Source organism: Planococcus citri, chromosome 4 (genome assembly GCF_950023065.1).
Source record: "Planococcus citri chromosome 4, ihPlaCitr1.1, whole genome shotgun sequence".
NCBI lineage: Eukaryota > Metazoa > Arthropoda > Insecta > Hemiptera > Pseudococcidae > Planococcus > Planococcus citri.
This window is the reverse complement of record NC_088680.1, coordinates 56,378,427-56,395,669: the sequence shown is the minus strand read 5'-3', so window position 1 is coordinate 56,395,669 and position 17,243 is coordinate 56,378,427. Positions and strand designations below refer to the sequence as shown.

Below are 17,243 nucleotides of genomic sequence, written 5' to 3'. Positions count from 1 at the left end.
TTTGTTTTTTTTTACCAAAATCTCAAGAAAAAAAAACCAAACCACCATTTTCACCAAAATTTTTGAAAAATTTCGTTTTTTGGCCAAAATACCAAAGACCGCTCTTCTCTTTGACAAAATATCAACAATTCCCTCGTTTTTTCGTCGCCAAAGTTGCAAGTCCTGTTTTTTTTTCCAAAAAATTGAAAAAATCTTGGAACCAAAATTTACAAAAAAGGCCCAATTTTTGTCAAATTGTTGAAAAAATTGGACCTTTTTTGTCAGAATTTATAAAAAGACATGATTTTTCGCCACAGACGGAACAAATTCTACAAATTCCTCGTTAAAAATTATCTAGATAGGTATCTATCTATTTAAACCTACATTTGAAAGCATGAAATAAATATTACAGTGAAATACCCGTAAAAATACAGAATTTTCTTCAAAAACTATTAAAAACATTGGAAATTGAAACACCTTGAATTTTAAAGCCAAATTGTTGAAAAATTTTGAAAACTATTTCAAAAAATGACTTTTTCGACATCTTTTTATCAAAAAAAAAAAAAAAAAAATAACAGTAGGTAACATGAAATTTTACGTTATGTATACCGAGAAATTAAACGCTTTCCATATTCGTAGAAACCTAAATACGGTAAACTCATATACAAAACTCCACTACAGATATTCCCACTCATCAAGATGAAGAACAAATTGCAAACATCTCGTAAAAAATTAGCCACGAAAACCTCGCCAAATCCATTTCGAGAACTGAAGTAAATTTTTAAAACCGATGAAAAGAGTATTGAAAAACCATCGTAGAAAAATTTCCCCATCTTTAAAAATTAATTAAGAAGAGGATGTTCGTTAAAAAAGTATATTTAGGGTACATACTTGAAGTATAGGTTTAGGTACCTCGAATGTTTATTTTTTACGAAGCGAATCCGTCAAAGATAAGAGCACCATTAGATACGTTTTGAAGTTGACGGCTTAAATACTAATCCTGATTTTTATCAAAGAATGAGAGAAATTGTAGTCTTGTAGTTTCATAATAAGCCTATTCTATTAAGAAAGATCAAAAATACGTCTCACGTACATTTTTCCTTTTACTTATCTTTAAAGATGAGTTATTATTTTTAATGCTGCGGCGAAAATATTTCTAAGAGGTGAGAAATTTCACTAGATAGGTATCTTCTTTTTCGAAATAATTCTCTCTCTTTTGAAAAATTCGTCCACAAATCGAATAAGATGTGAAGTGCAAAACGAAAAAAAATCTTGGCTGAGTGTACTGAAAAGTAAAAGGTAGGTATGTAACGAATGGAAATTTTGAAACAGTTCTTTTTGACCTCTCACTTAATTATCTACTTAGCATATACGACTTCTTTCAAATGATGCCTTTGAAGAGACAGAAAGAGTCTTATATTATTGCATCATTCTGAAACGAAAAAAACACCTTACTTATTTTTTATCATCTAGAAAATTCGTTACTTTGATGAAAATTTCAAAGAATCTATTATTAGCATTCTTATAAATGAGTTCATTATTCACACCTGAAATACAACATTTTCGCGATAATCAACAGATTTTCTTTGTAAAATGAATGCAATTCATTCAAAAATTTCATCATTCTATTAAAATTTTGTCAAAATGTTACTAAAAGTCACCAAAATCAACGAACTCGAATAATAATGAGACAAACATCACATCGGTGTCGAAAATTCTGCGATTTTTCAAGCACCTATTTTCAAACAAAAAATCAAATTTGGTTAACTTCTTCAGAGTCGAGTGAAATATACTCGTAGTTAATCCAATACCAAAACAATCGAGCTTTATTATTAAAGGAAAATCAAATTCAGGTATCAAAGAGGTTATCTATCTGCCAAATGTTGATATAACGAACGCCTCATGTTGGACGATTAGTGCAAAGTGTAACCAGACACTTTTTATTAAACCGATAAAATCACGCCATCGTCTTATCTTCGAATTTCATTTACAATTTTTACTATAAATACTCGAAAAAATCTACTCAACGGTACAGTCTAATTTTCGTATTCTTCAAGTGTCTTACTTGTGCTTTATTTGCAACTTTTTTCGTTTGCGGTGAGTGTTTGATATGTATTTTTTTTTTCGTTGTTACGAGTACAATTTTCATTACCTATAGTTAACTTAAATCCATCGTGTATTTTTTTTTACCTACTCGTTTGCTTGTTTTAAAAGTTTATAAAATTTGCAAAATTTTTACCTTCGTACATTTTCTCAAATGAAATTTTCAACTGTTTTTTTATACGTACTCGGTTCTTTGTGACTGAAAAGTATCTAAAAATTCTCTTTCGTGTCGGAATATTTTTTCATTTTTTTTCCCCCGTAGAAAAACCGAATCAATTTCTAAATTGAAAATCAACATAACCTGGCGTAAAAACTTATTTCTATATTGCACAACACGGATGTGTATTTTTTAGCTGGAATTTTCTTCATCGTGAATATCGTGTTTTGGTCCATTTTCATATTCTTTTTTTTTACCTATTTCGTAATTTTCATACAACGTTTGCTTGTTAGTTCAAGTTTATGGCTCGAAAATTTAAATGATTGGGTTACCTACTTTTCGAGTTTTTGAGCTCTTTGGTTTCAAAATTCGTAAATAAGCAAACTATTATTTGCTCTAAATTTCTATCAAGAAAAGATTTACCTCCATAATTTTTCAATTTTTAATTGTATGTTTTTTTCGAAAAAAAAAATACCAGATTTACGAAAACATCTCACAATAAAAATTTAACCCACTAATTTCTCAAAATGAAAACCAAACAACCAAATTTCGATTACCCATTTCATCAAAAAAATCAATTCTCTAAATATTTAAACTTATAAATTAAAATCTCCATCGTTTCAATACTTCCAACAATAAAACAAATACGTGAAATAAAAAACTAAATCCCCTCAGTATTAATTTTAAATCACACAAATGGATTAAAACTTAATTATTTCCTTACAGTTTCGCATTTCAAAACCAATAATTAAAATGGGCAAAGAACGTGTAACCATGAACTTCGAATTGGTCGGACAAGGCAAAGAAAAATCCAGCATGGAATTCTCGGTTATCGGCCAAGGAAAAGAAAAGACCAGCATGGACTTCACCGTCATTGGCCAAGGCAAAGAAAAGTCCAGCATGGACATCGTCGCCATCGACAACGGCAAAGAAAAAATCAACTTCGATATCATCAGCTTATAAGCGATTTTCCAGTAATTTTACGCATATTTTGTAAGTTAATTTTTAGTTTAATGTTTTTTTTTTTTGAACGCACCGATGGCAGTTAAAATCTAATTCAGCAACAACACAACCTGTTAAAAAAATTTAAATATACTGTAGTTTAAACCTTCAAATTTTAGTCTTCTTTTTTACGTTTATTGAATAATTATTACTTAACTTGTGCGAGGTGGTTGAGAAAAATTGATTCGAATACTTTGGTATTATTTTTCAAATGGTATACATTATTTTCTTTTATATGGTGATCGAGTCGAATGGAAATGAGTGGTTGATTTTAATAATTAATTTTGGGTAAGAGAATACCTATAATCTAATTTGTGTGGTACATACTTGAAGAATGATGCAGTTTTTCGATGTACAGATTGAAAAAAAAAATCCAAACAAGTAAGTAAAGTAAGTATTAGGGACCTACTTGAAATTCTGATCAACTTGAAAAACTACTTACCTGCGAAAAAAAATTCTAATTTTTCGATTGCCTTCCAAATTCTCATTCTAAAAAGATTGCAATGTCGCTAAGTCTTTCGAAAAAAAAACTATAACTTTTTGGAAATTATTTAAAATATTAAAACTTGATAAAAAACAATTAAAATTGAATAGATTGCTCTGAAAACCAAAATACCTACTGATTGAAAAAAAATACACATAAAAAACAGACATTCACACATAATCCAAAATTGTTTCGTTTTGATGAAAAAAATTTTTAAAAATACGGAATTGTCTGAAAAATTTACCTTAAAAAAAATCGAATTAACTGCTCTAAAAATCAAACAGTAATAAAATTGATAGGTACCTAGACCTACCTACAAAATGACTCCAGTTTTGGTAGTTTTGGTACATGTTTTTTTTTTTTTTTGATAATCAAATAAAAATTTTGACGAAAAAATTAATATTTCAATCTCAACATGGCTTTATTGATGATAATGTAATGTAATATGAAAATAAGTTTCCATGAAAAAAATTAAATATAAAATCGCCGATTCGAAAAAAATTGAATCGACTGTTTTAAAAATTGAACAATTGGCCTCTAAAAGATCTCAAGTCCTCAAATTTTCACGCTGAAAACATTTTTTTTTCTGGAAAGAAATACGTGAAAAAATACATAAATTCAAATTTCTTTACATTTCTGGTTTTGAAAAAATAAAAATACCCTCTCCCCTTTTAAAATTCAAAGTGTCTTGAAATGAAGTACCAAAAATCAAGTCTTGAAATCATCAGAAAAGCACAATGAAGCAAAACTATGATTATAGGTACTTGACTGATTATATTCAACCATGATCACTATAAATACGATCATCAGAGCAAAAATTTTATAATAATCATGAGAAATATGAATTTGGCAACACTGAATTTTGAAAAAACTTCATTGCGAAAGTTATTCGTTCATTTCTAAATAGGTAGATAAATTATTCAAATAGGTAGTCCCATTTCAAAGAACCAGAGTTTTTGAATTTTGAATTAAAACTGAGAAATTTGAATTTCGAAAGCAAATAAAGAATTTTTCACGTCTATCGAAAATAAGTACAATTCGATTTAAGTGAATGGAAAAAATACTTATTCCCCCCCCCCAATTATCAGGAAAATTCTAATTGTAGTTGAAAAATTGTAGCATTAACAAAAAGTAAACTAGACAAAAATTGTTTCAAAAAAACTCATTTTCGTAAATTTTTGAAAAACTTTGCATCAAGTTATTTCAGGTGAGCAGGCATAAAAAAGCACTGACTTTGAATATTCATGTTTTGAATTAGATCCCTCACCCTTTAGAAACCTCTCTGGCATCAAATTTTGAAAAAAATGAAGGGTCAAATCCAAAAAATGAATAGAATTTTGAACTCTCAACAATTTTTAAATTAGGTAGTGGAAATCGATCGACAGGTCACGCAATATTTCTACAATTTTTTGATATTTTTTTCTCAAATTGAGGACTTATGTGGGGGCATTGAGCAGGTGTATCCAAAAATGGTCGGATATTTGAATTATAAACTCGTAGACTTCAGAAACCTAAAAGAAATTTCGTCACTTGACACGTTCAGTTTTTTGATAGGTATTTTATAACTACGTTCGAGGGCTTTGATGAGTAGTTCAGATTGGTCAGATCGAAAAAATAAGCTTATATTCGATCTTAGAATCGCAGAATTATCAGTTATGCCAATCAACTTTTGGAATTTTTTTGAATTTTGACCAAAATATGGAACTTTTGTGACCCCAAGGGTTTCGAGATCCTATTATAAAAATTGACTCGTTGAAAAGAAAGTAAAAAAAAATCTCTAGGAATTATTTTTTCAAATTTTTGAACAGTGACTTCCAATTTTGTAATTAACATGAAAATAAATATCTATTTGAAATAGTTCAAAATTAAAATAAACTCAGCCATATTGATTTTGAAATACAAATTTTTGACAAATATTGCAATTTTGGCACTTTTGGACGAGTGTGGGGGAGAGATAGTAATCTAAAAATTTTATCAAGAGAGTTTCAGACCAAAAGATCCAATTTCGAGATCTGTGAGCAATTCTCGTTTTTGCAATTTCTTATGAAAATAAGCATTTTTCAAAAAATAATCTACGAGGAGCAAATTTGTAGAAAATGAAATTTTCCATCTCTAATACCTCATTGAATTTTTGAGAAAAATATATTTCAGAAGAAAATTTATAAGAAGCAAAGTTATAAAAAATTAAATTTACAATTTTTCATGTCCCATCAAATTTTTTATATTGACTTATTTCACCTTATACAAATCAAATAGGTACTTCAATTTCAATATTCAACGTTGAGTACTTGTATCTCGTAAAATGAAATATTTAGGTATCAATACAGAAGCTCCATGTATGCATAACGTTAAAAAATGAGCCCAATCAATTGGAAACTTATTCAGCCCATCGAAAAATCTCCCCTTACAAGTAAAAAAATTCCACACGCGTTAGGTTACCTACATAACAGGTACCATACTAGATATTAATAAAAAAAATTTTAATAATGCCAAATTACAAATTCTCCGCAAATTATGGAAGTACTTCGGGCCAAAAAAAACAGGCCAGATTTACGAGCCCACCGAGGGAAAAAAAACGTCAAAACTAGGTCACCGAAAAAATGTACGTGAACGAGGTATAAATTACATTGTTTTGCTCAAACCATTTGTTCTCTATCATGAATATTTCGTTCAAAACAATTCTTCAGAGGATGAAGCTGCGAATTAACAAAAATAAATCACAACTATCGCGCGGACACAGCAGGCGAATCTGCCACACGACTTCCTTTATACTTAGTCTATTCTTATATTATTTTTCCTTCTTCTTTAATTTTTCCTTTCTTACTTAAACCTAAACTTGCACGAGCGAGCGACCAACCACGAAAATTAAATACGAAAATAATGAAAATTCCACATACTAATACATAGTATACCAACACAAAGTTGAATCGATAGTTTGTATCATTAGTGCCACCTACGTGATTTTTTTTCTTTTTTGGAGCGAAGCCCGCAAAAAGCAATTTTAATAAGAGCGGGTTAACCATACAAACCGATAACTTTTTTCCCAGCCAGATTTTCAACCTTTGTGCCAACAAATTCGCCATTACTCAGCCAAACTTCCTAAGTGACCAAATGATCGAATCAAATAGTTTTAATTAAATTTTCAAATCTAGATTTTATTCGCGTTCATAAATCTCTCCACCCAGACTGTATCGTTTAATTTCGAGATCCGAATTAAAAACAAAGGAAAAATTCTCTATCAGCTCACATCACATAGAAGATTAAACAAACAGAGTACGAGTATTTGAACTTCAATAGAAGAAATCCGACGTCAAAAATAGGTAAGTAATCTATGTACAAAACCATGCAGCAATAAATACAAAGTACAGGCATTTGGGTATGCAATTCTATCAACGCCGTAATAAATACATAACATAACCCACGTTACCTACCTAAACTTGTTCTACGGAGCGCGTCATTTTTTCCAACATTTTTTATTTTTTTCGGCAATAAAATATTCTCTCAGACGAAAATTTTTTTCGAAACGTGGATAATTACATCAAACTACATATTTACGAATGAAAAAAAAATACAAAAAATATTAGATGCGATGGCCGGGAATCGAACCCGGATCAACTGCTTGGAAGGCAACTATGCTGACCATTACACCACCATCGCATTCGGAAATATGGGCGCTTTAAGGTGGTTTTAAATCGTGGCGTTTCCTAACTCGAATGCGAGCTTGGGTTTAATTATTTTAAATATTTATTATTTCTCAAAAATATTGTGTTTATAAGAGTTTTTCTTGAGATATGGTATCTGGGTATGTTTATCAAACGATTTGAAGCAATTTGCTGAAATTCAATTAATGATTAGGTAGATAGATACCTATTTACATTCTGAAAGGTTATCGAATTTATCTAGTAAATGTTTCGTTATTTAAATTTAATGTAGGTAATTAATCAACTAATCTTTAAAATTTCGCATGCTGATTAATTTTTAGTACCTACCAAGACATTAACATACGTAATATATTGGTTTGATTACTTATACCTATTATGGGTACTGATAATATTTGTATTTAGAAACTATGTAAGGTAGGTACAGTAAGTAGGTAAATGTGTTTTTGAACCAATAAAAAATTTATTTTCATTTTGACAATTTGCTCTAATTAGGTACCTACTTACCTATTTATTTGAATGAAATAAATAATTGAAAAATATCGAAATTTATTACATTACATGTAGGTAGGTAGGTACCTGCCTACATCACTTATTCATCAAGTCCAACAAAGTGCAACGAAATTTTCAAGTAAATTGATGACAAAAACTTGAACCCTTCAAACTGTGTACCTAAACCTACTAATATTCAACTCCCTGACCTCTTCCCTCCCTCCCCAGGATAAAAGCTTGGTCTCGAACTAATGTAAAAAGTTCTAAAAATTGATTTGACATGGATATTTTCAGGCAAAAATATTTTTTGATTCATTTTCAACTTCCTACAGGAGAGATGGGGCATGGAAAATTTCTTCAGTATTTTTTGAAATTCAAAAATAAAGAAAGAAAAAATTCGTAAAGAAATTGAAATATTTATTTTTGATTTTCAAGTCATGTACTGCCTCGAGAAATTGGTTAGGTATTTACAAAATAAAATCCACCTAAAATGATCATCCTTTAGTTCCACTACTGATTGATTTTTTTTTTGCTACCTACTAAAAAATGTTTTAAATTTGAAAAACTTCCAATTAAATGACATTTTACCGACATGAAAATGAACCAAAAAATTTCGAGTACCTAACAACTTTCTAACCAAATTCATTTTCAAGATTATGTCTCTTCAAAAATCTCGAAACTACGATCGTTTGACGAGACTGAAAAGGGAGGAGGGCGAGTGATGTAAATACTGCTTTCAAAAACCTAAGATTTTTATTAGGTAGGTAGATAGGTTTCTTGAAGTCATTTTATAAGATGCATATTTTATTGGAATGCAAAATGTTGAAAATTGACTCATGACTTATCCATTCATGCCAGTAAAAAACTTTCTATTTCACTTTCTTAAAGCTCTCAAAAGACAAGAGATTAAATTTTTCACGTCAGAATGTTAATATACGTATTTCCATAAAAAACAACTTGATGCCAAAAATGACATCAACACTGAAGAATAAGAAAAAATGATTGCAGCTTAATGTCAAAAATAACATCAACTTGTCTTTTATCGTTTTTTTGTGTTTCTTTTTTTGGAATAATGTTGCCAAAAATGACAGCTTATTTTTATTGGGCTTGTTTCCTGACGCTCGGAATTGGTCCTGAACAAAATTTCAATTAATGAAAAGAGCATTTCAAAATTTTTTTCAAATAGGTATATTAAAATTAAAGTAGATAAATTCACCTTCCTCGCGAATTCAGAAATTTGCCAAAAAATTCAACTTTTCCTGAAGGTTTTAAAGTACCTAACTTGAAAATTTTATTTTGTGAAAAAAGGCCAACACAACGTTAAAAACAAATTCTAATTGAAAAAAATATATACCTAGGTAAGTACCTATTTTTCAACATTTTATAAAAAAGTGTTTCTAAAATACAAAAAAAAATAGAAATGAAATTCGCCACCTGAAAATTTAGTTTCGTCATAATGAGGGTGGGGGGAGGAAGGGGGACACGTACATAGTGTACTTACCCATTGAAATTCGTTCGAGCCCGAGGTCAAAATTACAACATACTTACCTCAAGTAAAAAAAAAAAAAAAAAAAAACATAAAAATGGCATAAAAATTACGGAAAAATTCAATTTCATAATTATTATAAATTGTCAAAAAAATTATGATGAAAGTGACGTAACAAATTGCCTATAAATTAAATATGTAAACGCCATAAAAACTGATAAAATTGCTTTTTAAACAAATCCCAATTATTAAGGGTAGGTAGAGGTACATAAAATGATTGGATTGGATAGGTACCCACAAAAAAAACAGCAGTTGACAACAACAACAACAACAACAACAACAACAGGGATTATTTCAACGTGTAGTTTCAAAATTGGTTGTGTACTCGTAGTACACACCAAAAATAGGGGGCAATTTGGAAAAATTTTGATATGATTGTATTGAAAATTATGCTGGTTGTGTAGCTTCAAAAAATCCTTAAAATAATCTCTGAACAACAGCAAACAAACTGTATGTTATGAAAATGCAACAATAATTAATCTTTTTCTATTGGTCAAATTTCTTGGTAGGTACCTACTTTTTTTTAGAATTTCCTCTAAATTTTGACAAGTTTAGTTCAATGATTTTTGAAATATTTTCAATAATTTCTTTTCAAAATAAATAATTGTACCTATTTTGAATAATTTTGGTAACATTCTAGGTACCTGAGTATACTTAATACCTACTTATAGCCAAACTTTTTAAAAAGTAACCATTTTCATCAATTTTTCTTCACGTCATGTTTTTTTTTTGAATGTTTTACTATTTGAAAAACTATTCATAGGTAAGTAGTCCATTTGACAGTTTTTGATAAATTAATTTTGCTAAAATAATTTCAACAAAAATTCGTTAACATTTCAAGTTGGTTCGTTGAAAAGTCTCAAAAATTCAATTTCCATCTTTTGAAACAACTGATCGAAAACAGAAATTTAAGATATCTATAGGTAGGTACGTAGATATTCATACAAAATTTTTAATGAAACCTAATAAATTCATAGAACGGAACGTTTAAAATGAAACAAAGTGTGCATCAAGTTATACGTAAGTAAAGTACCTACCTAGGTTTATGCAACCCAAAACAGTTTAGGTAGGTAGGTACTCTAGGTAGGTACTAAAAGTTGCTAGGTCAGTATCGTATTCTCTACATGACCGATGTAGCTCTGCTTGGAGGGGAAAGGAGAGTCTTGGAGAATAAATTATGTTAATACATATGTATATTTGCATGCTGAGTATACACCTTAATATTCATCTACCTATGTGTTTACATAATTAAGCAGATTGCAAGATATGGTACCTTATTTACTTAATACATAATTACAAAAAGAAAATAATTTCAAAGAGAGGAGCTAAAGTTCACGCTCTCATCCAGTGAAATATTCAATTCGTACCGAATTCGAAGCATACTCCTCTATTCTGCAGTTATCAGATATTCATCCACTCAATCAATAAATAAATAAATACACACCGAATAATAATCATGAGTAGAGGTAGAGGTACCTAAAAAAGATTTCTCTCTCAAAAAACATACAACTCGAGCACACATTTCAACAAGTAGATAAACAGCTCCTTCTTTCGACATTCGACGTCATTGACACTGACAATAAAGAGTTTATATTTTGTAAGCCTCTTAGTTTATCAAAAGAGATTACAGAGGTACAATATTAGCGACAGAAAGTACATCTACATACACACATATAATATGATATACTTAGTACATAGACATAGACGCTTAATAAACATGCTTTAATTTTGACCAGCGACGATACGAAAATAATCCTCAACAATCGACACGCTGCTTGTATTGAAACTTTTATCAAGATACTCGTAAATCCCCTACACACAATCTGAAACGATTGCGGAGCCGCGCTGTGCGACGAGAACAACCGACAAAATGGCACATATTTATCTAAAATATATTCCGACAATGCTTAAAAAGCTGTCAGATTAAATGATCGATCGGTGTTTTATACTTTGCGAGCGAGTTAGTGATTCTTCTTTTGCTTCAGTTTCCTTTTCATCGAGTTATTTTACGAATAAACTTTTGATGAATTAAAAAGATCGGTGCTGAGAGTACTGGATTCTAGATTTATGTTTTAAAAAGTGTTCTGGTATTATTACTGTCTACTCATAGTGGGGAGGAGGAATAATATTGGACTTGGGACAGAGAAAAATCACCGAGGGAAATTCTTCAATTTTTTTTTCAAAAGTAGGTAAGTAGGCACCTTTTGCATCGAAACATTAATTTCAAGTTCAGCGTTTAAAAAAATCAAGGGTTGAGATTGGGATTTTTAGGAACTTGAAAAAATGGATGATAAAGTTCGAATGATCGAATCCTCTACGTTCAGAAAAATAAAATATTCGAATAAATGAGGTCCTTAAGATGACCACGAATTTTTTGTGAAAAATAATCCTTCAAAAATTGTCCCAAAGGCTCCCTCGTTGAACAAAAAAAAATAAGGAAATACATACAAACCAGTATTCATATCTACAGTAAAAATTAGTTTACGTAAAATAACCAAATCAAAGCGGTTTAAATCAATTAACAACACTGATAAGAATACAAGTACAACGAACTATTACCAACACGATAAGATAATATTTTCAGCATTTAGCAGAGTTTATCAGTTATCACTTTTATACACACAGGTCAAAATTTATAAAAACATACGATGAATTAAAGTACGAATATGACCTCGCGTGATTCTATTTCATCTTTTTCAAATATACATTTCCTACTTGATAGGTTATCAAAAAAAGTAAGTACCTATCTAATATCAAATTGTTCGTCAAACTTGAATTTATTGTTAGATATGATGGTGCATCATTCCATCCTTACCTACGTAAAATAATTCCTAAGCATTCTAATAATCACATTGATTATTTCTGCCTTCGTTTGATCAATTTTCCAGCCATAAACGAGAAACTCTTCACTTGTATTTTTTTTCTTACATCTTTGAACAAAAATTTAAAACTCCATCTATATTCTGATGATCCACTCTTGACAACCGAACGGATCAAATATTAAACCTTTGCACGAATTCGTACCTGTTTAGGTAGGTACATTTTATACCTTTAACTCTCTAACACGATAAGTAAGTAAAACTTCAGGTAAAAAGTGGAAAAAATAAAACCCCAAGGACGAAATTCCTTACAAAAGTTGAACGACGACGACGACGCCAGCACGGTGCTTTTTGAAAATTACAATAATAAAATCTCCTCTATTCGTCACAACGCTACAATTATCGTGTAAAAAGGGAACGCCAATCAATACAACTTGGTCACGTTCACAGTCACACAAACCATATCAAATTCACGAACACCACCGTCCACCGCAATTAAATAATGTCATAGAGGTACAATGAAACATATACTCGTATCTACTACTAAAGTACGACCTACCTGGCATAATTGAAACAGTTTTCAGAGCTCTCAATACACGAAACGTCCGCAGTCCAGCCAAATTTCCTACTTCCATGCCGATGGTAGCGTAACCCGATGTAATTACCACGAAATCTAGCCAATTCCACGGATTTCTTAAATACGTGTATTTATTTATAATAAAACCTTTGGCTATCGATTTTATTATCATTTCTCCGGTATAAATGGCCAGAAAAATATACCTGCGAATCAAACCAATAATAAATTAATATGTATGTGTAAGTTTGCTGCTAAACTTCAACTATCAACTTTTCTACACAAGTAGTAGGTATAGTAGGTAGTAGGTACCTATTAGCTACACTATCGTATTGTAAAATTAGCCTCGTCGAACTTTAATATATGTTAGAAAACGAACACATACAAAGGTTTTCATTAGATATATATTTCTACGTTCGAATATCTCGAAAACGTCCCTTTTTTGGAAAATTTATGCGTGTTAGTTCGACTTGGAGGGTATCATCCAAACACACATTCCACACATAGTAATACGTACATTTGTATCTCCTATGGAAAGTAAAACGACGACGATCCCATTCAAACATATCCATACGAAGCGAATATATCGTTATTGAATCGTTTATATATATACGATCGTACAAATTTCAACCCATTAATGATGTCATATTTTAGAAACAAATGCAGCCGATAAAAAAATATCTATATCCAGAACGAACTATACGAGAGTCTACAGCAGCATAAAACGCTGTTGAATATGAGCATTTAATTAAAAAATAATAATGAAGGTCGTTTTAGCTAATAAATGAACGCCTTTCGGTACGGTTGTAATTATTAACGATTCGGATTCCACCGCCAAGAGGTCATTTTCAGCCACAATTTTCAGTTATCTTTTTTCCCCAACTGAGTAAAATCTTTCTCGTTTTTAAAGCTTTTTTTTTTTGAAAGTTATTCGGACTGCGATGTTGAGCTGTGCTACGTTACGTATATAAGGTTACTCATCTCTATTCGAAGGTTCCGATTTGCGATAAAAAACAATCGCATTGCACGTAGCGGTTTTTATTGAATTTTCGAGATGAGCAAGTTGACGTGTAAGTCGAATTACTCTACCAATATACGCTTGTTTCAATTACCAGAAGCAGTCGTTCGTGAAAATAACTCTATTTTGGTTTTATTGGGAATACCAATGTACATTTTGATCTCTTTTTTTTTTACTCTGGACCAATTCTGTTTTAATGAGGGGTTATTTTGAAAATTATACTTGGCGACAAAGCGAGAAAAAAGCTGAAGGATTGAAATCACCCCAGACATATGTTATAGGTATTTTAAAACCAACAAAAGAACTTCTCATGTCAGCTATTCAGTCGCGATTTCTCCATTTTTCAGCTAGCAGCCTGAAATGGGAAATTTAAGGTTTTGTGGGGTTTTTAATTTTACAAAACTGTCCAAAAATTTCATATAGGTAAATTGATGAAAAAATGAAAAATACTAATTCGACAGTTATTATCCCTGAAAAACGTTCTGGGCACATTTTAAATCAATATCAGATTGAGAGCCCCGAATTTAATTAAAATGAAGATAGTGATTGCCTGATTGCTATTACAATTTAAGAGAGCCCGATTTTTTCAAAGTAATCCAAACCCGAACAGGTATACCTACAATTTTGGCAGCAATTCCTGTCTCTGGTGTTCTACTTCCTGAATGATATTCTAACGTCTTTTTTGAAGGTCGGTTCAAGTCAGAAAGTCAGAAAAAAATTATCTTTTGGGTGCATTTTTTTGCTCTGAAAACTGTAAAATGAATGAAAAAAAATAATAAAAATCCAGCTGGCCAAATAAAATTTTGCCTCACAAGGGAACTTTTCAAACTGACATCCTTGGTAAATTTTTGGAAATTTAAAAAAATTCAAAAAAAACTGTTTTGAAAGCGATTTTTCAACTTTCTCACAAAATAGAAATTTTTGAGCAAGGTGACCATCCAATGTGAATAAATCCCTCAATTCAACTCTCGTCTCTCACACACTAATAACTCAAAATATCGCAGAAACTATCAAAAACTTTGTAGAATCTTGCTGAAAATTGAAGAAAAATGCTATGGAAATGAGCTAAGTTCTGTAAAAATTGGGTAAAATGCCATGAAAAATTAATGAAAATTCAGAAACATTGAGCAAAAGTTGCATAAAGTTGCATAACAAGTCATTGATACTTCTTAAAATGAGGGGAAACAATTTAAAAATAATTCAAAATGACTCCAAAACTTATGAAAGTCGACTTAAATTCAGCAAAAATTGGTAAACATTACTGAAACATGAAAATGTTAAAAAATGATCGAATGTTGATAAAAAAATCAAAAAATTTGACCAATAGGTACCTATCAGGATAAGCGTTGAAAATGTCAGAAAAATTGAAAAAATTGGCAGAAAATAGAAGAAAGTAATGAAAATAGCTTGAAATTTTGCAAAAAATTGTAAAATTATTTGTATTAAAACCAGTGAAAAGTAACCAAATCCTGAAAATTGATAAAATTGCATACTTAGGTCATCTATATCGGTCAAAATAATGATAAAAAAGGTAATTTAAAAATCATCGAAAATGATTGAAAGATTTATGAAAGTTGGCTGAAATGGGGCAAAACTTGGCAAAAATTGCTCAAAAATTGGTTGAAATATCAAGAAAACGGTTGAAAGTTGATAAAACACATCAAAAGTCGAGGAAAATAATGGAAATACAGGTTAAAAATATCCAAAAAGTTGTTGAAATTTGTGGAAAATTGAAAATAAAATGAAATTTTGAAAAAATTGTTTAGAATGAAAATGAAAAATTTCATGTAAAATTGGTACTAAACGTATTGATGAGTTCGAGAACGCTGAAAATTGAGCGAATTTTGCGCAAAAGTTGGATAAAACTGCATAAAAAGTCGTTAAAACTTCTTAAAATAACATAAAAAAATGCCGCTTGCGGCACCTTACAATAATAAATTTGAATTTGAATTTGAATTTGAAAAGTCATTGAAAATGAACAAGTTCATGAAATTTATCTGAAATTGGGCAAAATGTGGCAGAAATATCTTCAAAGTTTATTGAAACATTAGGAACAAATTTGAAAACGATTCAAATTTAGCGTTAAAAATACTTGAAAATTGATGAAATAGGTATGCAAAAAAATTTAAAAAAAAAATAACATAAAAACGGAATGAAATATTGCAAAAATTGCGTAAAATATAGGTATTTAAAATAGCAAAATTGGCACAAAAATCTCAAAAAACCACTAAAAGGAAAACGTGATTATTGTAATATTGTTTATGAACCACGGTATGCTTATGCTGTTTTCTGTTTTTTTTTCTTTTTTTTTTTTGGAAAAAAGTAGGTACATAGAAACAATCCAACTTTTTTTTTTTGCTAAAACTACAAAAAAGTCCTTATTACGATTTTTTCAATCAGACTTTTGAATTTTTCTTTCATATTTTTTCGTATTTATAATACCTATTATTAGGAAATTATTTAAAAACGAAAAAACTTTGCTCACGCACTCAACCCTCAAAGTTTTAAATATTTGGAAAAAAATCCAGCCAAAAGTTCTACCTTTCACGTTGAAGCCTTTGTTACCAAAATTGCAATTTAATTTAATTATTTTTTAAAATGGAAAAATTTTGACCTGCTTCTCCCTCTTGCTCAAACAGACCTGTGGGACCAAAACGATTTTAGGATTGGATTTCGGGTTCGGCATTGAAATTTATTCATTTCGGGATTGGATTTGTTTCAGGATTCGTTCTTCTAAATTTTCATTTCGGTTTCGGGAATCGTTTTGGGATTGAAAAAATTGTTTCGGTTTCGGGATTTCAATTTCAACCAATTTTAAGCCCAAATTGACTAATGAACCCTGCAAGGGTCTAAAAAAATGGGAGGTTTTGAGGTGAAGAATCCGATCGGATGGTGTAATTGGTGTTTAACGTTTTAAATGCAATTTTATTTTACTTAATTCGTCAAGAAATTTTTATTATAATCTGAATGAATGACAATAAATTATGTAAAATGATCATTTATCAAAATAAAATCGCGGGAAAAAGGCAAAAATTGAAATCCCGAAACCGAAATGATTTTGTTTCGGTTCCGGAATTGTTTTGGTTTCAAAATTATATCGGTTCCGGGATTGGTTTTGGGATTGGATTTGAATCGGGATTTAATCGGTTCCGGTATTGGGATCGTTTTGGACCCACAGCTCTGTGCTCAAAGATTATGACTTTTTATCAAAACTAACAAATTCGGCTTTCTTTTGTTTTGAAATATTCCCATTTTTTAAGAATCAGATTCCGGAATTTCGCCATTTTTAAGCGTTTCGAAGTCTTTGGCAAGATTTCAATTTTTTCCAGTTCTATAGCTTAAGAGGATACTTATTTTGCGATTCAAATTCAAAAAATGACAGTTTAGACAGGTACCTACGAGTAAAAATG

The 17,243-nt window shown here is 30.3% G+C and overlaps 1 protein-coding gene, 1 long non-coding RNA gene and 1 other non-coding gene across 4 annotated transcripts in view; 1 reads left to right on the top strand and 2 right to left on the bottom strand.

The window, feature by feature from the left end:
• The window catches only part of NaCP60E (Na channel protein 60E), a 272,797-nt gene that overhangs the window by 62,165 nt on the left and 193,389 nt on the right, over nucleotides 1-17,243 (bottom strand). For both annotated transcript variants that reach the window (XM_065360600.1, XM_065360601.1), the window contains exon 4: nucleotides 12,801-13,021. In XM_065360600.1, coding sequence (XP_065216672.1) covers nucleotides 12,801-13,021 — 221 coding nt within the window. The remainder of the gene's footprint in view (nucleotides 1-12,800; nucleotides 13,022-17,243) is intronic.
• On the top strand, nucleotides 2-3,354 carry LOC135842919 (uncharacterized). The gene is made up of 2 exons (XR_010558213.1): nucleotides 2-2,076; nucleotides 2,966-3,354. It is a non-coding gene; the product is annotated as an uncharacterized LOC135842919 (long non-coding RNA).
• Nucleotides 7,311-7,382, bottom strand: TRNAG-UCC (transfer RNA glycine (anticodon UCC)). Its single transcript has one exon. It is a non-coding gene; the product is annotated as a tRNA-Gly (tRNA).